General features: G+C 35.7%; 1 protein-coding gene across 2 annotated transcripts; it reads left to right on the top strand.

Moving 5' to 3' along the window:
• The first annotated feature begins 444 nt into the window (after positions 1-444).
• Positions 445-20,746, top strand: LOC142517955 (DNA-directed RNA polymerase IV subunit 1). 2 transcript variants are annotated; one of them, XM_075620491.1, is made up of 19 exons: positions 445-824; positions 5,328-5,434; positions 5,825-5,948; positions 6,072-6,193; positions 6,958-7,011; positions 7,082-7,294; positions 8,660-8,797; positions 8,906-9,001; positions 9,100-11,025; positions 15,154-15,323; positions 15,437-15,503; positions 15,576-15,694; positions 16,799-16,977; positions 17,520-17,770; positions 17,845-18,018; positions 18,126-18,263; positions 18,603-18,841; positions 19,572-19,683; positions 20,442-20,746. In XM_075620491.1, exons 2-19 carry the CDS (start codon positions 5,348-5,350, stop codon positions 20,607-20,609), a joined length of 4,377 nt encoding a protein of 1,458 aa, XP_075476606.1. In that variant the 5' UTR covers positions 445-824; positions 5,328-5,347; the 3' UTR covers positions 20,610-20,746. The 2 variants fall into 2 exon arrangements, with proteins under 2 accessions (XP_075476606.1, XP_075476607.1); XM_075620492.1 differs by lacking the exons at positions 445-824; positions 5,328-5,434; positions 5,825-5,948 and having other exon boundaries at positions 6,114-6,198.
• Positions 20,747-21,759: the final 1,013 nt, after the last annotated feature.

The raw sequence follows: 21,759 nt of genomic DNA, 5'->3' as shown, positions 1-21,759 counted from the left end.
ATAAATTTTGGTATTAATGAAACATGTTTTTACGGATGAAAGTTGATACAAAATATTAAAAATGTGGTATTAATATATGATTTTTCAATATATACTCTTTCAGACCAGATACTAATATATGATATTTGAGCACACAAACAACATAGAAAGTATAAATATAATTATTTCAATTTTATACTCAAAAATTTATTTTTTTTGTACAAAGTTCAAAACAATTTATATGTATATATATCTAAATTTTAAATATTTTATATTAAATTTTATTCGAGACAATAATTATGAACCCTAGGTAGTATAAAAATATTTTGTGTGAATTAAAAAATGTAGAAAAACAAAAATTAAATACATATTTAATTATATTGAGACGATTTATTTAATAACAAGTCTCCTGAAAAAACAACAAATAATGCATATTTGGTACGACTCGGTAGGAATTCTCCTTGATTGCTCTACACGACTTCTGCGCTTCTCTCTTCCTCGGGAAACGAGGGCAATTATTGCCCTCTATTTTCATCAATATTTACACTTTTGTCTTCACGTGTTTATTTTATAACCCTCCCCCCTTAAACCCATGTAGATTCCCTCCTCATAACACACTACCCTGCAATCTCTGCGCAGCACAACGCCATTAATGCAAGAGCTTTCCATTGACGCCAGGAACACCCACGGGCTTATCTCCATCTCTGTTTCATACAGGGTGTGATCGGGGAATCTGTTGAGTGTTGGGGAGGGTAAAAGGAAGTTATTTCTTTTGGTGAATTGAAGGAGGCGAGGGGAAAAATCGGTTCTCTGTCATCTTTTGGAGTTTTTTTTCTCGCAGATTGGTAAGATGAGTTGTTTTTTTTCTGTGATTTTTGTTGTTTGCTTCCTCTTTTATAGATTGATTGTGCTTTATTGAAGATGGGTTTACGGTTTATGGATGTTATGTTATGAGGATTGATAATTTTCCCTTCTATCTGCATTTGCTTTCCTTGGTTCGCCTGATCATCTGCAGTTTTTGGGTTAATGTACATACTTCTTGACATTCAGTAGAAAAAGAAGCAGTCCTTTTTTCTTTTTCTGTGACAAAGGATCAGTGTTGATGGCTGTACCTCGCATGCCATTGATTTATTTTGTGAAGTGGAATGGTACGCTAGCTTTTCTTTGAAATTTCAAGCAGTTATGTGTTATCTAGTTAAAATATAGATTTTGAATTCTTGATCAAAATTGACGATGCCATTTGTTTATGGCACAACCAGTTTCGACTTGTTCATAGTTGTGAAAGAGTTTTTACTTTATTCAATTAAAGAGTGAAAGATTAATGTAGCTTGACCATTAAATTCAAATAAAAATTTGAGGAGTTTTTACTCTATTCAATTAAATGAGTGATAGATTAATGCAGTTTGACCATTAAATTCAAATTAAAATTTGAGCTTGAATTTGAATAATAATTCGAGCAAAACTAGAAACCAAAATATCTTGTTTTTCGAGTTTTTATCAATATTAAAAAATTTATCCTCAACCTCAAATTTAAATGAATTAATAATAGTTTGATTAATTCAGTTTGTTTATATACTAGGTAGTATTTGCAAATGCTTAAAAAAAGTGATTATGGACTTTTCTTTTACAAAGTTTTGCGCAAATACTATCTTAGTATGAGTAATGACCAAACTTTGTGAGGGGAGAAAACTGGTGAAATTTCTTCATTTTTTCTTACTCCTCATGGGTTGCTCTTTTTGTCATATCTTTATTGGCCTGTTTGTTTGATGGTGTTTCATGTCTTTGTTTGATGGCTATCTCTGCTGAGGCCTGAGAATTTGATTAGCATTTTGCAGAAGTTCGTGCAACAAGATCAAGTAAATCCATGACCTCTCCCAAATGAAGAAAGGATTGTTATCACTTCAATCAAATAGCTGATTGAATCTTGTATTGCTTGAACCATTGCATAATTTTTCAAGTTATTCGCTGTAAAAATCAAGTCTTCTGCATGCTTGGCTGCTAGCCTCACTTTTACCCTTTTGAAAACCTTTGTTGATATTAAATGTCATAGTAAAGCTCTAAGAGCTCGTGTCCATACATAGAATCATGTCAGTGTTATTTTTTTCTCCCGTTTCCATCCCTTCCCTAATTCTTTCTGACTGCTGAACATTAATTTCTTCCTCCATCTTTTCTTTTGACTCTGAAGAGATGCTTGCAAAGGTGATATCTTGCCAATTCTGTAGAGCAGAGAGCACGACCAATGTACCTTCTGTTTTCATAGTTGTCATCCAATGACAGTATATACATGAAGATCTCCGAATTGGCCTGTGGATGTTACAATTTTTTGTTGTTCGCTCTTATAATCATGCTTTCAGAACTGGCATCTTGCTTGTTCTTCCATTATCGACCCTTCATGTGTGATGTCCTTGACCTAAATGGGGCCATGTTTGTATTCTAGAGAAGCTTTATACCATCAACTTTGAAGGGATATAACATTGATGCCACAACCATGAAGCATGTAAAACTTGCAGACTTTCACAATGAAAATTAAAATGTTATGCGTTTAACTTGAGCAATCCAATAGTTAATCATAGATTTTGCAAGCCTGTCCACCGAAATTGAAATTGATAATTCTTTTTCACGAGCTCAAATGATTTCCTTCTATATGAGGAAAATATGAGACACTTACATGTATCCCTAACCTTTTGTCTATTCCTGTAGCCGTTGATTTGTGATTTCTACACCCTCTATCTCTTTCACCATGGTATTCTTCATTTTAAGAATGTTTTCATTCCTTTTCTGCCTCTCCATATTTATGTTTACAAATTTACTGTCATCTTGATTATAAATTCTATTCCATCAATCCTTTTGCTCATTGTTATCGAAGTTGTGGCTATCATTTTGAACTTTCCTACCATCAATCCAAATTCATCTCCATTTTGTTATCTATTGCTTCATTAGCCCAAAATTTTAATGGTTAGGGCGCTGAAACTCTTTGTTTCTTCAGCGACAGCAAACACTAACACATAAAACAGACAAATTCTTTGTTTCCTTGCTGGAAAAACAGTAGAATAAGGAGTCTCATAAACCTATGCAGAACTCCTCAACTGGTGCACGATTAAATTTTATCATGCTTGTGAGTGTGCAGCTCATCAACCATCCCATCTCTGGGGGCTAGAAATCTTACATATTCTTTGAGTCATTGTTGCCGCAGTTGTATTCATCTCCGCCAACAAAATTTCATAATCACCAACTCTGAGAATTTTTTAGTTATAGCCTAAGCATAATTTCCTGATTAAATAAGATATTGCACTCTAAAAAATTCAAAGATAAATTGTGCACTTAAACATAATATATCATTGTTATTTTTGTAAATGGCACAATCATCATCTCATCTAACAAAATCTAAATTTTCTTAACATGATTCATGCACAGCGATCCGCTAACCATCAAAATTGTCAACCTTGATTTTAGATCACCAAATTTTAGTGTTTGCAATGACATGGGTGTTGCTATGTTGGACGGGGTCCAATAGTGCTATCATGTTGTCATCGTCCATCTCAATTTCATAAATGTTTGCTGGAACCAAAACTCACATGCCATTAGGCATATTGTGCCTTGTGTGAGAATATGGACACACAAGCCATTGGGCCTGCTTCAGCTTAGCATAACTTCTTGGAAATATTGTATGCAACTAGCCTCTAAGGTACCGCGTGGTTAATGAGACATAATAACTTATAGATATTTAATTAAAGTGACGATGAAATGGAAGATGTGGATATAAATGAGGGTGATAAAATATAGATTGTTCGATATGATTTTAAGTTTGAAGATAAAATGAAATGGAATATGTGGATATAAATGAGGGTGATAAAATATATATAGTTCGATATGATTTTAAGTTTGAGGATAAATTTGGTAGAATTGTCAAAATAGGTTAGTGGGGCTGGCCCGCCTGAAATTTTGGCTGGTCGGAAAATTGCCAACCCAACTCACCACCGGTTTTATGTGGCGAGGCCTAGCCGGTTTTGACAGTTCTAACGGTTATATTAGACGGAGTGACCTGTTCGGTGGGCCTAGCCCGTTTTGACAGCTTTAAAAATTGGCTGCTATATATGTATCGTCCAAAATACCCTTCCATTTGTCCCATTGCAAATTTGTTCTTTCTTCCTTATGCACCACTTAATTAAAGCCGAGCACTCTTTCCCATCCGATCACTATGTGTAAGGAAATTTTATTTGCACGCAAGGAAAGATTTACACAATGTGGTCGCTGCTGCATACATGGATACCAAGGCTAAGTATTCCTACTATTGCTGCCTGAGACACGTTGAGTGAATGAACAATCCACTGACATCTGGTAGTAATATTTTCTCAATTTTTTTCCCGGTGAAACAAATCCAATCGTCAAACATAAAATATAACAAAATAAATTTTTGGCCTAGAATTACAGGACAAAAAATCTTGTTAAATTACCTCGGCCATGTCAATGAAGTTGCTCACCTTTACGTTTGCCGTTGATCCAAAAGTAATTTTGGGTGGAAGAAGTCTCATGGAACAAAAATTGTTTTATGGTTACAACTTATAAGGCTTCTGAAGGTACATTAGTCCTATACACTGTACATCATTACGTTAATTATTATAGCGATTACAAGGAGGTTGGGTTCTTGCTATCCTGAGTGCATTATCATCGGGGTAGATCCAATTATCAACTCTTGAAATCTCTATTGCGACTAGAATGCCAATAAAATTCTCCAGTTTTTCTTGTGAAGCGATTTCATCAAAATTGAGATCCTTGGTCTTCTAGAATCCTAGAAATTTATATGCGTGTCAGTACTGTTATTCGGATAAGCTTTGTTAATCTCTGATAGGACATTTGAATTTCATTATGGTGTTGTTGTATAATTGTTGGAATCTTTTTTTCTCTTAAACTCTTCTATTTAGAAGATTTAATTAATAGAATGAATTGTTTACCATTTCTGTCTCATTCTTATACTATGACTAGTTGTGCATTTAATAGAAATATCAATGCTTTTCTTGGAAGGAATTTTTTTGCTGATTGTTTTGTTTTTTATTAAGTTTAGTGCCAACTTTAATTTTCTTTGCTATTAGTTTAGGGTAATTATGCTTTAAGATCTTCTGATTTTTCTTTTACATGTCATAAACTATCACTGAACTGCTTGTCTTAAGATACTGTCTCATGAGATATTTAAGCCTTCATGCATGCTTTTTCTTGATTCAGCTTTGAAATGACGCCAAGTGTGAATAGATGTGGCATTGCAAAGAAACTTGTCTGTTACTATGGTTCTTTCTCACTAGTTGTATTGAATATAATTTTGCTTGACTAACAAACATTTTTTCTCATCCCAGAAGTATTAGTTGGAGCTTCAATGGATAGCGACTCGTATATGGATCAGCAAGTTACATCAGGTTGCCTGAAAGGAATAGTTTTCAATATTTTATCTGAGGAAGATGCCGTAAGTGTTAATATTCTCTTTCTTGAAGCTCTATGCTGATCTTGTGACAGACACATAACAATCTAGGAGCTAGTATATTATTGCTTGTTCTTGTTTGCAGACGAGGATTGCTCTGTTATCTTTAGTTTTGTTATCATATTACTTTATTTTCACTTGATTAAAACAAATTTTTACTTCACACACTTCCCATCCTTAGTAGGCTTTCTATTGATTCATCCTCGTTTGTGTATAACACTGTGTTTTTTGGAATTCTAGTGTATACTGAATCATGATAAGCTCTGATAAGTTAAAGTAATTTGTTTATTAATACAAAACCCAAATGTGTCAGTAATTTTGGTTGAAGTAATTTTCCTTGAAGTACTTCATCTTTACAGCCGTTTTCATTTCTAGGGAAAAATTTCGACCATGGTTGTTGGAACTGTTCACGAAGTGTCAGATCCTGCATTGGGAGTTCCCAATCGGCAGAATAGTGAATGCTTTACATGTGGCTCTAAATTAGCCAAGGAATGTGAAGGTAGATTGGAGAATTAGAATAAAAAATAATAATACCTTTTTATCTTTCTCTCTCTTATCCTAAACACCTTGATTTGAAGGTTGTCGTGTCTTTTCTTCATGACGACTTAACATACTTTTGCAGGTCATTTTGGTCTGATCAACTTTCCTTTTACAATCCTGAACCCATATTTCATGTCTGAAATTGCACAAATTCTAAATAAAATTTGCCCGGGATGTAAATTTTTTCGGCATGATAAGGTCAAGGTCAGGTATTGTTCTCATGTGTTGATACTTTTATTTGCCAGCATACATTGAAATTAGATTTTCATGTATATATTTATACTGCTTGTGGTTTATTAGTCATTTGATTGCATTTCTTGCAGCCTCTAGCATGTGAAATCATTGGTGCTAATTTTACATTCATGAAGAATGCTCGTTATCCTAAGGACTGCCCAATGTTTTACTTTGTATTGATGGGACATTATTTTTGTTATAATAACAACGAAAATTTGGTACCTGTGACATTCTGTCGTTTTTTGTTTAACTTCTGCGGCTCAGGATAATCTACTTGGAAAGAAAATAAAATCCGCATCTTGGTATTTGCATGATTAATATTAATTGTTCTTGACTGGAGATTTCTTCAGTCATTCTTTTGGTATGTTTTAAATCTATTTTCTGGTATACTATTTCGGTTTTGTTCTCTGATATCCATCCTTGTTCAACTCATTGAAACCTTTTTGAGATTAAAAAACAATCATTACGGTGCAGTATAAGACAAACCGTGCATCTCTGATATGTTCTGAGGAATGGAGGGAAAAAAGTCTACTATTGATATGCTCTTTGGTGGTAAATAACAAACCATTTAACAACCTGAATATTCATTCAGTTGTGTTTTCGGAGATCTCCAAAGTCCTGTATATCAGTCCTCCTTCAGCAATTGTTGTTTGTTGTACTATCTGGTGAATGCTCTTTTCCTTATTCTTTTTATGATACTGAGTTTTTTTCATTCTTGTCTTTGCATGCAATAGAAAAATGATTTTGCAACGAGTCATCAACAACCAGACAAATGCAAATATTGTGCTGTAAGTGCATTTGACTGTTTTTATTACCTACCCGCATGATCATTACCAACTTATTACCGTCTAATAACAGAAAAGCTCAAAAGGAATTTATCCAAAAATGGTATTTAAAGTATCCTCCAAGGATGTGTTTGCAAAAACTGCAATCATCGCCGAAGTGAATGAAAAACTGGGGAATACAAGCTGTTTCGAGGGTCTGCCTTTCGATTACTGGGATATCATCCCTAAAGATTCAACCCACGAACAAGTCTTGCAACCGAACAGAAGGATTCTATCACCTGCCCAGGTAACATATCCTGTCATCCTTATTGTTTAAAAGGAAATTTTTCTGTGATAGATACTAATCTTCCTTTTTGCCCTCCAGCTCCTAGTGTTTTATGTCTATTTATTGCCTTGGAGATTTATCATCTTTTTCACCTGCAAGAGCTTCCCCCTTGTATCCATTTTCTTTAATGTCAACTGAACAAGGAACATCATGTCTGGAATTTTTGAGGCTCAATGCATTTATCATTTCTTGGGCTATAATATAATTTCTTGGAAGTGTTGTAGTATTTTTCATTTTTCGAATTCTAAGTAACTAAGATATCGAGCACTTTGTCTTGAAAATGTATGAATGCTTAAACTTTTGGAATTGACGTCTAAACATTGAAGTAATAAGTAGTGAGATTTTGATGACCAAAACTTGGACATCCTTTCAGTTTCATTGGGCATTTATCACGATTGATTATGGGAATCAGATTTTCGGCCCGCCCTTGCTCACGTTGACCAATCTTAGCCAAATACGTGGTAAAGAGAAAATAGATGGCAAAAATTTTTGTGGCTATGTCCAAACATTAGCAGGATGAACTCACTTATACCTCTGCAAATGTGGTTTTTATGCTAATAAAATGCCTGGAGTCTGTTGCAAATGAGAGAAATCCATGTGTGTTTATTACTCAAATAAAATAGTTTATAAATACAATCCACTCATAATAATTATTAAAATATACTAACTGAACACTCCCAGGGGCTGGAGAATATGTATCACCTCCTACTAGCTTTTACGAACATTAAATTGTATGCACATTTAATTCCCTCATAAATCTGTCATCAAGTTAATTGCTTTATTTCGGATTTGATGTGCAAGTGGTTTTCTCCTAGCCTTATTCAATATTTTTGTTTTGGTGGATATTAATTTGTGGTGTGGATTACTGCCCCATAATGACTTCACAATTCATGAGTTGAGACAAAACAACTACTGATTCCTGTGATGTTCTTCACTCAAAATGAATTTCCATGTAGTGTCCCTATGGCTCTGCTCTGCTTGCAGAACGTCTCTTTATTTTCAAGTAGGATCTAGCTTTCTCACCATCTATGTAGACAATGATTTTAAGTTTTGCATAGCAATCCCATGTCATGTAAGCTGTTTGAACATTTTACGATTTGGTCGATTGCATCTCAGTTACTTTTGGAATTGAGCCAAGAAATTGATTAACAGCTTGTTCAGTAATTGAGAAAACAGATGATAAACACTCCAACCAATCAATTGCTAACCAGTCTGATTTTTTATCACTGTTCTTCAATTTCAAAATTTGTGAGATTTTTCCTCTTTTTTGTATCATTTTTTTTATGTGATGGCCAAGTGATGCTTTTGTTTATTTTTACCATTCAGATTTATAGTATGTTGAAAGATGTTCGCCCAAGGATTCTTGAAGCACTTCTGAAAAGGAAAAATTCAATCTTTCTCAACTTCTTACTTGTCACTCCAAATAGTCATCGTGTGAGAGAATTTGGGCAGCACATAACTCAGGTAAGTGATGTGGCTGTTGTTATTCTTGTCTTTTGTGTCACAATAGATAGATTGCATGGGATTTTAATAATTCTATATCTAACTACTTTTTTACTCGACTGATTCCAGGATGAAACTACAGCTATGTACAGAAAGCTTATAGATTTTAGAGGCACACCCAATGAATTAAGTGCTCGTGTTCTGGACCGTTATAAAATTTCCAAGGCAAGCAAACAAATAAAGTTTTCTTCTTCTCTGCCTTCTTTTTCTTCATAGACCTTATCCGGGAGAAAATACTTGTGTTAATACCTCCCTTGTTGCAGTTGCGCTCTGAAAAATTGTCAACAAGACAACAAATATATGCTGAATTATCATCCAGAAATGATTCTGCAGCCGATTTTTCTGGGTTAAAACATGTAAAAGAATTATTACTTGGAAAAAGAACAGATCATTCTTTCCGATTGGTGGTTGTAGGTGATCCTAGGATTAAAGTGGATGAAATCGGTGTACCAATTCAAATTGCAGAAAATGTGCTGATCAAGGACCATATAAATCTGCGGAACTGGGACAAGCTAGAACCTGGCTGTGACTTGAGGTTTTTTCTAAAAGGAGAATTGTCTGTAATCAGAAATAATACACTAAAGTGCATCAGATCTAAGGAACTGTTGCAGGTCGGAGATACTGTTAGCAGGCCTTTAATGGATGGAGATATTATATTGATTAATAGGCCTCCATCAATCCACCAGCACTCTCTTATTGCATTATCTGTCAAAGTACTTCCAATTAACTCTGTTCTCTCCATTAACCCTCTTATATGTTCTCCACTTCGAGGTGATTTTGATGGAGATTGTCTTCATGGTTATGCCCCGCAATCAGTGGAGTCTAGAGTTGAGCTTACCGAGCTTGTGGCTTTGAACAAACAGCTGGTGAACGGACAGAGTGGTCAGAACCTCTTGTCACTAAGTCATGATAGTTTGTCTGCTGCTTATTTGGTCTTGGAAGATGGAGTTCTCTTGAGTAAGCATGAAATGCAGCAGCTACAAATGTCCTGTTCTTGTCTGCCACAGTTGCCAGCTATCGTCAAGTCTTCATCAGACACTAGTTTTTGGACTGGAAAACAGCTGTTTAGCCTGCTTTTGCCAACAGATTTTGAGTTTGATTTTGCATCTGATGGTGTATATGTTAGTCAAGGAGAGCTTGTAACATCCTCCCATGGATCATCTTGGTTACGAGATACTAGGGAAAACTTCTTCCAACGTCTTCTTCGTCATTCTGGGGAAAAAACTATTGACTTTCTGGGTGCTGCTCAGGAAGTTCTTTGTGAGTGGCTGTTTATGAGGGGACTCAGCGTTTCATTGTTAGACCTTTGTCTTACATCTGATCCACAGTCTCAGAACAATATCATGGATGATATCTCTTCAGGTCTGCAAGAAGCAGAAGAGCTGTCATTCATCAGCTCGTTAATGGTGGATTGCAACCAAAAGTTTCTCATCGAGAGCTCCGAGGACAGTGGGAAGATTTTGGATCTTCAGAAGGAACGCATGCATGTTGCACAGCAGAAATCTGAATCATTTAGCCAAGCTTCTATTTCTGCTTTCAAGAAAGTCTTTAGAGACATACAGAATCTTGTCTATCACTATGTAGATGATAACAATTCATTCATAGGTATGCTGAAGGCTGGTAGCAAGGGTAATCTGCAAAAACTAGTACAGCATAGCATGTGCCTGGGATTACAACATTCGTTGGTTCCATTGTCTTTTCCAATACCTTGTCATCTGTCTTGTTCTTCATGGAACAACCAGAAGAGACATGCTGACGTAACTGAATTGCATGGTGCCAAGGAATTGTCGCACTCGTACTTCCCATTTACTGTGGTTGCTAATTCTTTTCTATCAGGCTTAAATCCCTTAGAATGTTTTGTACTTTCTTTGACAACCCGTGATAGCTCTTTCAGTGGTCATGCTGATGTTTCTGGGACTTTAACCAGAAAGCTTATGTTTTTCATGCGCGATGTAGTCTCTGCATATGATGGAACTGTCAGAAATTGTTATGGGAGTCAAATTGTTCAGTTTTCTTATTGCACAGAAGATGCTACTATGGCCCCCAATGATGTCCTTGGTACCTCAAATGTTGGGGTAGGTGGACATCCTGTTGGTTCATTGGCTGCTTGCGCCATTTCAGAGGCTGCATACAGTGCTTTAGATCAGCCTGTCAGTGCATTAGGGCCATCACCATTGTTAGCAATAAAGGTACACTTCGTCTCTTGTGGTATGGCCTAAAAAATTCTTGCTTTGCTTTGTATTGCTTGATTGTTTGTAGGCTGAATATTTATTGGTAATTTGAAGTTTATACGCAGCAAGGACAAATTAACTTCATGGACTAATCTACATCTTTCTTTTCTAGCTAATGAAACTGTAAATAATGTCATTGAATTCTGCCAACTTTTCTCACCTACTTGAAATATAGTCTTTCTATGCACCATCCTTCAAGTAATCATGGCATGTAGTACCATCATTTTACAATTTTAGCTATTAATCGTGGTTCACATCCTTCAACACCTAGTTAATAATTCATTTGGTTAGTTTCTTATTTCTCATAGGGGATCTGCAATGGTTAAATGAAGATTTGTTCTTGGAATATTAGGGGTGACGGGTCAGGTAGATGTGGGGTTTAGTTAGAGAGTTTTGTGCAAGGAGAGGCCGGACGTTAACATCAACAAATTAAGAGAGAGTCGGTATATAGGAGATTTATTTTAAGTTTGTGGAAGTCTAGGTTTGTTGAATGAATATTAATACCTGCTATAGGTAGATCAGAGGGTATCTTGGTATTATGGGACCTTAGATTGGTTTCGGTTACTGATGATCTGATTGGAGAATTTTCAGTTTCAATTCAAATTAAAAAGAATGTTGGTATCATGTGCCGGTTTTTAGCAGTCTATGGACCTTGCAAGCCTATTGAGAGCAATTTCTGGTGATAATTGGTGTTTAGGGGGGATTTCAATGTCGGTAGATCATTAAGTGAAAAAATGAATAATGGATCCTTAAATACGAACATGAAGTATTTTGATTCGTTGATAAGAGAATGAAATGCAAAGTATACTTGGTCGAATTTGAGGCCGTCTCCTATTTGTTGTAGATTTGACAAATTCTTGTTTTTATGGGGTGAGTGGATATTTTTCCTTACTACAGGCAAACAATCTTGTCCATATTGACGTCAGATCACTTTCCAGTGATCCTAGATACTACTAAGTCTAAGGGTGTCTGTCACCATTTATATTCGAGAATGTGTGGTTGAAACATACTAGTTTTAAAGTACACTCATCTCGGTGGAACAATTCTGATCTTCGGGGTTAGGAGAGGTACAAATTTATGAAGAAATTAAAAGCTATCAAAAGTGATCCATAGGTTTTCGGGAACGTGGGAATGAGATGTGCAAAATTGGAAAATAAAATCCATCGGTTGGATGATCAAGAAAATCAGGGTCAGATGAGGTAGCAATCGAAAGAAGAGAAACCAAATGTGCATTAGAAGAGTTAGCGTGTCGTAGGAACCAGATAGATAACAAAAGGCAAAAGTCAAATAGTTGGGAGAAGCGGATCAACACAAAAACTTTTCATTCCCTATTAAACCATCGTAAGAGTAGCTCATCTATTGACAAGTTGGAACGGGTGGATGGGTTGATACGTCATATAGTGAGCAGATTGAATCGACCATTGTAGAGTTTTTCATAAAATTATACAACATATCTAGTGAATGGGGTTGGGGCTACAAGGAGTGGAATGGTGCACTATCGATGGTGAGTCCGGAGTAGAGTTGGAAAAACCTTTCTCATACGTTGAGATTAAAAGCGCAGTGTTTGAGAGTGATGGAGAAAAGGCTTTGGGCCCAAATGGTTTTACATTGACGTTTTATCAGGAGCGTTGGGATATTGTAGAAGGAGAACTAATGAAGGTGTTTGATTAATTTTTTGAGGCGAGTGTTATAAATGGTAATATGGTATTCCCAATGAGACATATATTTGTTTGATACAGTAGAAACAAGATTCAGTCAAGGTAATATACTTTAGGCGCCTATTAGTTTGACAACCAGCTTGTATAATATTGCTAAGGTTTTGTCAAGTAGATTGAAAAAGGTTTTACCGATTACAATAGAAGAGACTTAAAAGGGCTTTTATTGAAGGGTGACAAATTCTTGACTATTGTGTTATAGTGAATGAGGTGGTGGAGGAGTTGAGTTGTAAAAAAAAGAAAAGAGGGTGTTTAAAGTTGACTCTGAGAAGGTCTACGATAATGTGGATTGAGGCTTTTTGGATTATGTTCTACTGAAAAAAGGTTCGGAGAGAGATGGAGAATGTGGATTCGGCTGTGTTTCGACTGTTTCATTTTCAATTCTTATTAATGATAGACCAAGGGGTAAATTTAAGGGTGAGAATGGCCTGAGGCAAGGTGATCCGCTCTCACCTTTCCTGATTAATTTAATAGTAGACGTGCTGGGCATATTGATTGATAAGGCCGAAGGCAAGAAACCTCATACGTGGTCTCCAAGTGGGTAGAGTGAGAGTTGAGGTGTTACACATTCAATTTGCGGATGATACTCTGTTTTTGTCAACAATGAGAGCCATATGTGGTTTTTGATAGAGATCTTGAATTCATTTGGTCATATGTCAGGTTTAAAGATCAATATGAGTGCTTGTTGGGCCTTAATTGTGTAGGAGAAGAGAGGAAAGATTAGCTCGAGAGATGGAGTGTGGGAGGCAAAGTTGGAGTATTACATATCTGGGTGTTCTACTAGGCGAAAACGTGATGAAAATGTCGTTCTGTTAACTTGTTTTATCGAAAATGTTTTTCTCTTAACCTGTTTAATCGAAAATGTCTAAGAAGCTAACAAGTTGGAAGAAAACATTTTGTCTTGAGGGGAAGATTAACTTTGATTTGTGCGGTGTTGAATGCGATGTCGTTGTACTTCATGTCTCTTTTTAGAGTCCCAAGGGATATAGTGGAGATTATGGAGAGGACTATGAGGGATTTTATTTGGGATGAAGTTGATGGAGATTCACACTATCATATGGTTGTGTGGGAACAAGTCTATAAATCGAAATAAAGAGGGGGTTTGGGTGTTGGAAACATTCGTATGAGGAATAGGGCCTTTTCTGGGGAAATGGTGGTGGAAATGTTCTATTGAAGAGGAACCGTTGTGGAAGAAGGTTATTGTGAGCAAATAGGGGTACATGATAATGGTTGGGACACGTGTTTAGTAAGAAATGGTACTTTTAAGAGCCCTTGGAAGTTTATTTCAAGAATTTATCCGGATTTTCACTAGTTAGTGAGGGCAGTGGCGAGAGGGGGCAATAAGATCATGTTTTCAGAGGATAGGTGGTGGGATGATTCTTCTTTTAAGGACCTCTATCCCATTTTATTTTAGTTATCATCGATGCATAGTAAACACATTTATCATTTTGTCCAGTGGGAGAGCTCCTCTTCTTCTATATCTTGGGTTTTGTATCTTCAGAGGGATCTGAGGGATGATGAAGTGTTTGAGCTGAGCTCCTTGTTAGAGTCTTTAGAGAGGGCCGGATTGGTTGAGAGGGCAGATATATCAGAGTTTGGTACGGGGATCTTTCAGGTTTATTCTCAGTCAAATCTTTATGAGTCTTTCTTTCCAATCTGTGATTTTCCTTTATTCCCTCTCTTTCATGTCATTTGGAAAGCTCCGATCCCACCGAAGGTTCAAGTCTTCTCATGGATAGTGGTGCTGGGTAAGCTGCCAACTTGCGATGATGTAAAAGAGATGGACTTCGTGTGCGTCGGAATGAGATGTAGAATCAAGATCAGTTGCTTATTCATTGTTTTTTTACGAGTTGCATTTGGTTCAGAGATTTGGAGAAGATGGGTTTGGTTTGGGTAGTTCCAACTTCCAAGATCTCCGTACGAACTATTTGTTGTAGATTTTCGACACGAACTTGGCTGGAGGTGTAGAATTTTTTGGACAATGATAGTTCATTGTATCCGCTGTTCAGTTTCGTTGAACTGTAATAGACGGATTTTTGACAGTTTAGAAAGTCGACTGAAGAGTGTTGGGACAAGATTAAAATTCGGACATCTAGCTGGATTCGGAAGCACGTAGAGTTAAAGAACTTCTCAATTTCAGATTTGTTGAAGGATAGGAGTTATATTTGTAGTTAATTTGAGCAGGCTTGTGTCTTTTTTTTTTTGGTTAAGATGCGGATCACTTTTCCGTCAGCTGTAATTAAATGCTTTTAATTAATTAATATAATATTGTTTCTTATAAAATAAATCATCAGGACTTGTTGAATGTAAAGTGGTTGTGCAGACTTTGTTTAAAAAATTTACAGAATTTCTTGCAATTATTTGAACACAGAAAGTTTTTGAATGTGGAGTAAAGAAGAGTCGTGGCAATAAAAGTGCATCACTATTTTTGTCGAGAAGACTTGGAAGATGGGTGAATGGTTTTGAATATGGAGCTCTAGAAGTCAAGAATCATTTGGAAAGACTTTATTTCTCGGACATAGTTTCAGAAGTTAGAATATGGTGAGTTTTCTACTATCCTTTTTACATGTCTCTCTTTTCTTTTTTCCTGTTGGTGATATTGTTTTGTAAGGATTGGATATTTAATGCCTCATTACGGCCACCACCTGTACCAGTTTCTCCCTGCAGACAAATGGCAGCACTAATGCTAGTCCATGGGTTTGCCATTTTCTTATAAATAAGGTAATACATCAACTTATTTATTTCTTCTCGGACATCTGTTAATCTAGTTTATGACTCTTGCTATCCTTCCAGGAAATTGTCGAAAAGAGACGGGTAAGATTGCATTCTGTTATGGATGCTCTTTATATGCAATGTTACGCTGTTGAAGCAAAACCAAAAGCAAATCTACCCAACTTGCGGATAGTTTGTAAGTAAGTTTCGCTACATACCTTGACTGTCCATGTGTCCTGCTTACTGAATAACGAAATTGTGTGAAGGAGTGGAGAAAAAATCTATATCCACACCATTTGTGTAGTTCTTACATGTGTTTCTTCCAATTGTGAAACGGCTTAATCCTCCCCAATATTTCATCTAACGTGTTTATACAGTTAAGGTTAAAAGCAGCATTTCAATAAAAGCTGCAGGAAGAGAAGATTATTTCACAAATCCAGATTTCTTCAATTTTTGGTTGAAAAAAAGTTGACTTCTTTTTAACTGATGTTATATTTGGTTGCAAAAACGTTCACTTCCATTTGTACTTGATGTTAACTTTGATATTAGTAGAAAATCAATCGTTTTTCAACTCAAGTTCAACAACACATGCATCCCTACGTCTTGGGACTTCGTTTTAATAAATAAATTTTATTGTGATAGAACGAGCAAGATTAAAATTCACAATCACAGAAAAATAGAGACTAAAAATACTCAACACCAAATACAACACTTTGAAATAGATTGAAATGACCTGTTATATTAAACTTGGAGCAAACTCCAACTACTGTGATTAGATTAGGGGTGGCTGTAGGAGCTTCTAATATATTATAATTGCTATGAGTCATTTCTCGACCTCTGCAGAACACTCTGTGTTTTTAAAAAAGAAACAAACTTATGCTCCATTGGGAGGTTTCTATGACTCTTTAGTCCTTTTATTTACATATCCACTCATTCATATTTACTCTGTACTTGCAGTTCTGATGTCCTTCCTTTGACGGCATCTTTTTTTTCTAATTTATAAATTGTAAATTAACATATGATAACGAAAGGAATATATAAGATTCTTTGTATCCGCTGTATCTGTAGAAGTCTCAGTGCCAAAAGTAGCTGGACTCTCATATTGAATCCCACATGACAAGGAGTATTACTAACAATTTGTAGGGAAGCACTGATTAAAATGTCTAGCCGAATGACCTGTTTAATTTTTTGAAGTGGTTATTCTTAATGCTGACAATTATGCTTACTGAAAGGACTCAACTTTGTATTTGCTCACCATTTTCTTTCTGTCTTCAATCCTTCTAATCTTACTTTCTAATTGTCAGGGAGTGTTCTGATGCTGTTGCTCACTCAAAAAGTAACTCCAGAATCTGCATCTCAGTTGCATTGAGTGAAAGAAACAAAAAAAAGTCACATGCAATAGATGAAAAAAAAAAGAAAAAATCGGACTTGGAAATTCTTCGTGAATTGTTGGTTCCAATGCTTCTTCAAACAGTTGTAAAAGGTTTCGACAAATATTATTCCTTCATTTTAGGAATCTAGACTTGGTATTCTCGTTTATTTAGATATTTATTCATTATTCATTGTCTTATCATGATTATTTATTTTTTATTTCAAAGTAGTATGGTAGGTTGATATGCGATGGCTTGTTTGTCCTTATCTGTTATATATAGTTTATATTTCTCTGTTATTAGGCCCATATCATAGAGAATTATGGCATTGTAGTTAGATGATGATTGTTAATTTGGGTATGCTTGGAGAACTTTGGATTTCCTGACCTTTCAGTCCTGTTAACTGGTAAGGGTTGGAAATTGATTGACAGGTAGAAATTGGAGCTGAAAGAAATTGATAATGCGATGTTGAGGCCCCATGCTACACATAGAACTGGATATGAAATTTTGGGGAAATTTAAGTTTTTATAATTTCAATAAACAATTCCATCAGTTCATATCTATAAGGAGAATAGTGTAGCCCATTTCAAACAAGATAAATCAATGCATCCCTTTCGTTATTCTAGCTTACCTTAATTATCGAAAATTTTGGCAGGTTTTCTCGACATCAGGAAGGTTGATATTTTATGGAAAGATGAATCGAATCATCCCAAAGGCTCTTCAGGAGAAATTTTTTTGCGAGTTTCCATGTCTGAAAAGTGTGACAAAACTAAATTCTGGAGCGTCCTAACGAACCATTCCCTTCGGATAAGAAATATAATTGACTGGGACCGGAGTCATCCGGACGACTTCCTTGATTACAGTGACGCCTATGGCATAGACATCGCATGGCAGTATTTTGTCAATGTATGTATTTAATTTTCTTTCATACCATGCAGCAGTTCATATCACAGTGTCTAGTAACTCTTTATCAAATGTAGAGTTTGAATTCTGCCATCAGTGATACCGACAAGTCCATCCTTCCTGAGCATCTGATTGTCACTGCCAATTGCCTGTCATCGACTGGAAATTTTTTGCCCATAAACGCGAAAGGGTTAGCCCAGCAAAGGAAGGAAGCTAATGTTTATTCACCATTCACCCAAGCCTGCTTCTCGGTTTGTTGTTGTTAAATTGAAATTTCCCACCTGGATTAACCGTCATCATTTCTCTTGTTCAACTAAATTAACATGGTGTTGTTTTTGCATGTTCGAATCAAGTACAGAATCCTAGTGAATGCTTTATTAAAGCAGCCAAGATGGGACAAGTGGATCGGCTACAAGGAAGCATTGATGCATTGTCATGGGGACAAACTCCATTGATTGGGACTGGTTGTCAATTTGATATTGTATATAATGGCAAGGTAGATAATACATTTTGATACTATGAGTGAACTGGATGTATTTTTGGAAGCCATCACTTTATTTGTAATAGCATTGTTCGAAAATGGACGTGAAGAACATCTTATGTAGGAATTTGGATCGAAGAAGATCATCGTACTACAGTCACACAAAATGTTGCATTTATTTCAAGTGTCCTTGCATTGCTTTTTTCTGTGTGTTGAAAAAGACTCGAGAGTTCTGGAAGCTTATCAGTCTGAAAGCATATTCATTTTTCTAATTGCAAATCAGATGACATTTTCATGGTAGTAGAAAGTTATACTCTCCCTTTATTTAATTGTTTCTATGTTTTCATGCATCAGGGACACGAACTTTCAGAACCTGCTGATGTCTACGGTCTATTGAGGGCCAATCTTGAAAGCATCGACAAAAATGAGAAAATCAAGCTGCCAGTCAAGCACGTGTCTGAGGAATCTAATGTTCAGCGCCAGTATTTTAGCACAAAACTGCATAGGAGTTTGCCTAATGGAAAGTTATCAGCACATTTCTCTGTGCATGAAATACAGAAAATTTCGCGATCATTGAAGCGTATGCTGCAGGAGTATGTGAAGCTTTTACTAGCCATTTCTTTTTCTTACGATTGAGACTCTTCTTTATGCCTTTCATGCCATGGTACTGAGGTTGCAAATACAACTTTAGTTTTTATGCGTTTTACTCTTTCTATATCGTCCATTTTCGGTTCTACATTGTTCATTAATGGTCTACCCACCAATACTCTCACCTATTCAATACTTAAACTGAGATTCGTATGAGCATAGTTGGAAAAGGTAACTCAAGAAACTAATTTGTGATGTACGGTATGTTGTACAAAAAATAAAAATGTAAATGGTGATGTTTGCTATAGATACACAATGTGCATCTATATTTTTAGATAAAAAAATTTATGTTCAACCAGACTACATAGTATTTCATGATTAGCCAGCCAAAATAAATGATGACATCTTGATTAAGTACATGTCCCTGAATCTCAACTTTCTAGTTTGGTGGCTCTGGCTAATTTATCCTCAGCTGGAGGTAATTAAAAATAAATTGTACATCATCACAACTTTTGTACCAAATGTAGAAGACTAGAAGCGCTTAAATAATGCAATGAGAGTCGAGAGAGATATATGCATTTGTCAAGGATTATTCATGAATTATAAAAAAATCCAAATACTATGGCTGCTTCAAAATTTCAAATTCCCGAATCTATTATCATTAAGATCGTCTCAATGTGTTATTTTTTGCAAAATTTCCCCACCAAGTTTTATATAAGCTTTCCCGTGTTTCAGGTATGGTATGGACTGCCAGTTGAGTGGGGAGGACAAGTTTACAGCTCTGAGGGCTCTACAGTTTCATCCACGATGGAAAGAGAAGATTGGAGCGGGTGCTATGGAGATAAAGGTATGTCCTTTGGATACTTATCTTAGGAGAGCAAATACACACTCTGACGCATCTTCTGATGAATTGACCAGTTATTTGTTCATGCTTGGTTGGTGGTGATCGTCGTATAGAGAGATTACATCTGTAGTTATTTCCTGTATGCTAAAAGAATTATTCATAGACCATTCTCTTGACAGTAAATGTATTAATTTAATCTTTTGAAGACCGCGGATGTTGGTTATACGGCAATTCTTGTTGACCCTTCTAGAATTGGCGCATAAGGGTTCAAGAGCTTGACATATTTCTTTTGGAATATTTGGGAATTGAATCTGCAGGAGGCCTTGTGCTATTTTGTTTAGAAATATAAACTTAACTCCATCAATTTAATTTAATTTTTTTATTTTAGCTGGATATCAAACATGGGAGGAACCAAAAGAGCATTTTTTAGTTGCTTTTTTATTTATAGAGTGGCAGTACTGTTTAAAGAAATTTAGATGTTGATGCTATTCTTTTCTTTATTTTTTAATTAAACTCACAATTCCAGTAGCTCTGATGTTGCAGTAGCCAACAATTAGAAACTAATGCTCTCTCAGGCGCAAACCTGATAATGTCTTTTGAGATTGTTAGTAATTTAAATTGAAGTCCTAAGATTTGAATAGTTCCATAACGAGGCTTTGCGGTTATAATTATTCCACTGTAGGTATGCGTAATCTGACCAACCCTTGTGGGGGTTGTTGTAAATAACCCATTCTTGGTTCATCTTCTCTTTCATATTCCAGGTTGGTCGTCATCCAAAACATGAAGAATCCCGCTGCTTTGTACTGGTCCGCACAGATGGTACGGTGGAGGATTTTTCGTATCACAAATGCGTGCACCATGCTCTGAAACTAATTGCTCCTCAGAAGGCCAAGGCCTATAGCTCGAAATGGCTAAATGGAAAAACGTAAGCAACAATTGTTTTTGCTAGAGGGCATGATCAGAAAGCGCCCCATTGAACCACATTACTTGCTACATAACTTATTTTTCTTTTCGCAAGAGGCCGGTATCAAAAAGCGTCCCATTGAACCACATTACTAGCAACTTAACTTATTTTTCCCTTGGCCTCTTTTTTTTAATATATAAACATTTATATCCTTTGTAACTTGGATAGCCCAAGCTTCTTTTTGCTGCTTCCACTGAAGCTTGTTAGCCATAGCTGGGCTAATGAGATTTAGTGGAAGTAGCAACGGGAAAGCTTTTAAGGGCTATCCATCTTCAGGTTGTATCGTCTGGTTCTTCGTTGCATCATTTTTTTTAAATCATTGATCTGTATCTGTTAAACTCGTTGCAATAATACATAGGTTCTGAGACCTTTTGGGGTGAAATTGTGATCTTATAATCGTGCTAAGCGTAAGAAGGAATGGTTTTGGTTTGATGTTGTGTTTGAAATATCTTGCTTTACTTTTCTTGAATAGACTGTAAAATCCCTGTAGTTTCCAGATCTTTTTGGCGTAATGGTGTTTAGATTAATTTAAGTAAAATAGATTTCAAATATACCCAATATGACATGAGATCAACAAGTTGAGATGCGTGTCAGTTCACTTCTCAAATAACAATCCTTCTGTCCAAATCAAATATCGTATCGGTATGCAATAGTAAAGAAGTTCGTTTGTTTTGTTGTAAAGGTCATTAAACACACTGTCTTATGTGAGTTTTCTATTCAAAAATAATTTCTTATTTTAAAACCAAAGACATCATAGTTATTTTATGTTTGAAAAATATATTTCACATCTTTTGACACGATTTTTATTTTCCGTTCTCGAAAATTTGCTATTATTATGTTGTATTTTAGCAATGTGTAATAAATTTTAAAAAGCCTCAAGTACCATATTATATATATTTTAAAAAAAATTAGTACTTGGATTATGATATAATCTATGGTTGGATAGAATATTTGTTCTTGTTCAAACAAGAATTAAAGAACATCTGGTATAAAAAAAGGTTTATACCACAATGATGGTTGATAGCTACTACGATATTTGTCTGCTAAAATTTAGCTTAAATATTACATTATTTTTTTTATTAAAAAAAACCCAGCTTATATAATCTGGAAAAAAA

The sequence above is a fragment of the Primulina tabacum genome, chromosome 11 (assembly GCF_025594145.1).
Source record: "Primulina tabacum isolate GXHZ01 chromosome 11, ASM2559414v2, whole genome shotgun sequence".
In the NCBI taxonomy this organism is placed as follows: Eukaryota; Viridiplantae; Streptophyta; class Magnoliopsida; order Lamiales; family Gesneriaceae; genus Primulina; species Primulina tabacum.
This window is presented reverse-complemented; position numbering and strand designations above follow the sequence as displayed.

What these genes read in the sequence shown, in the direction of transcription:
- LOC142517955 (XM_075620491.1), top strand. Translation starts at nt 5,348, where the DNA reads ATGGATAGCGACTCGTATATGGATCAGCAAGTTACATCAGGTTGCCTG. An exon ending in TTTTATCTGAGGAAGATGCC is followed by an intron (nt 5,435 to 5,824) that starts GTAAGTGTTAAT and finishes TTTCATTTCTAG; the next exon opens with GGAAAAATTTCGACCATGGT. An exon ending in ATTAGCCAAGGAATGTGAAG is followed by an intron (nt 5,949 to 6,071) that starts GTAGATTGGAGA and finishes ATACTTTTGCAG; the next exon opens with GTCATTTTGGTCTGATCAAC.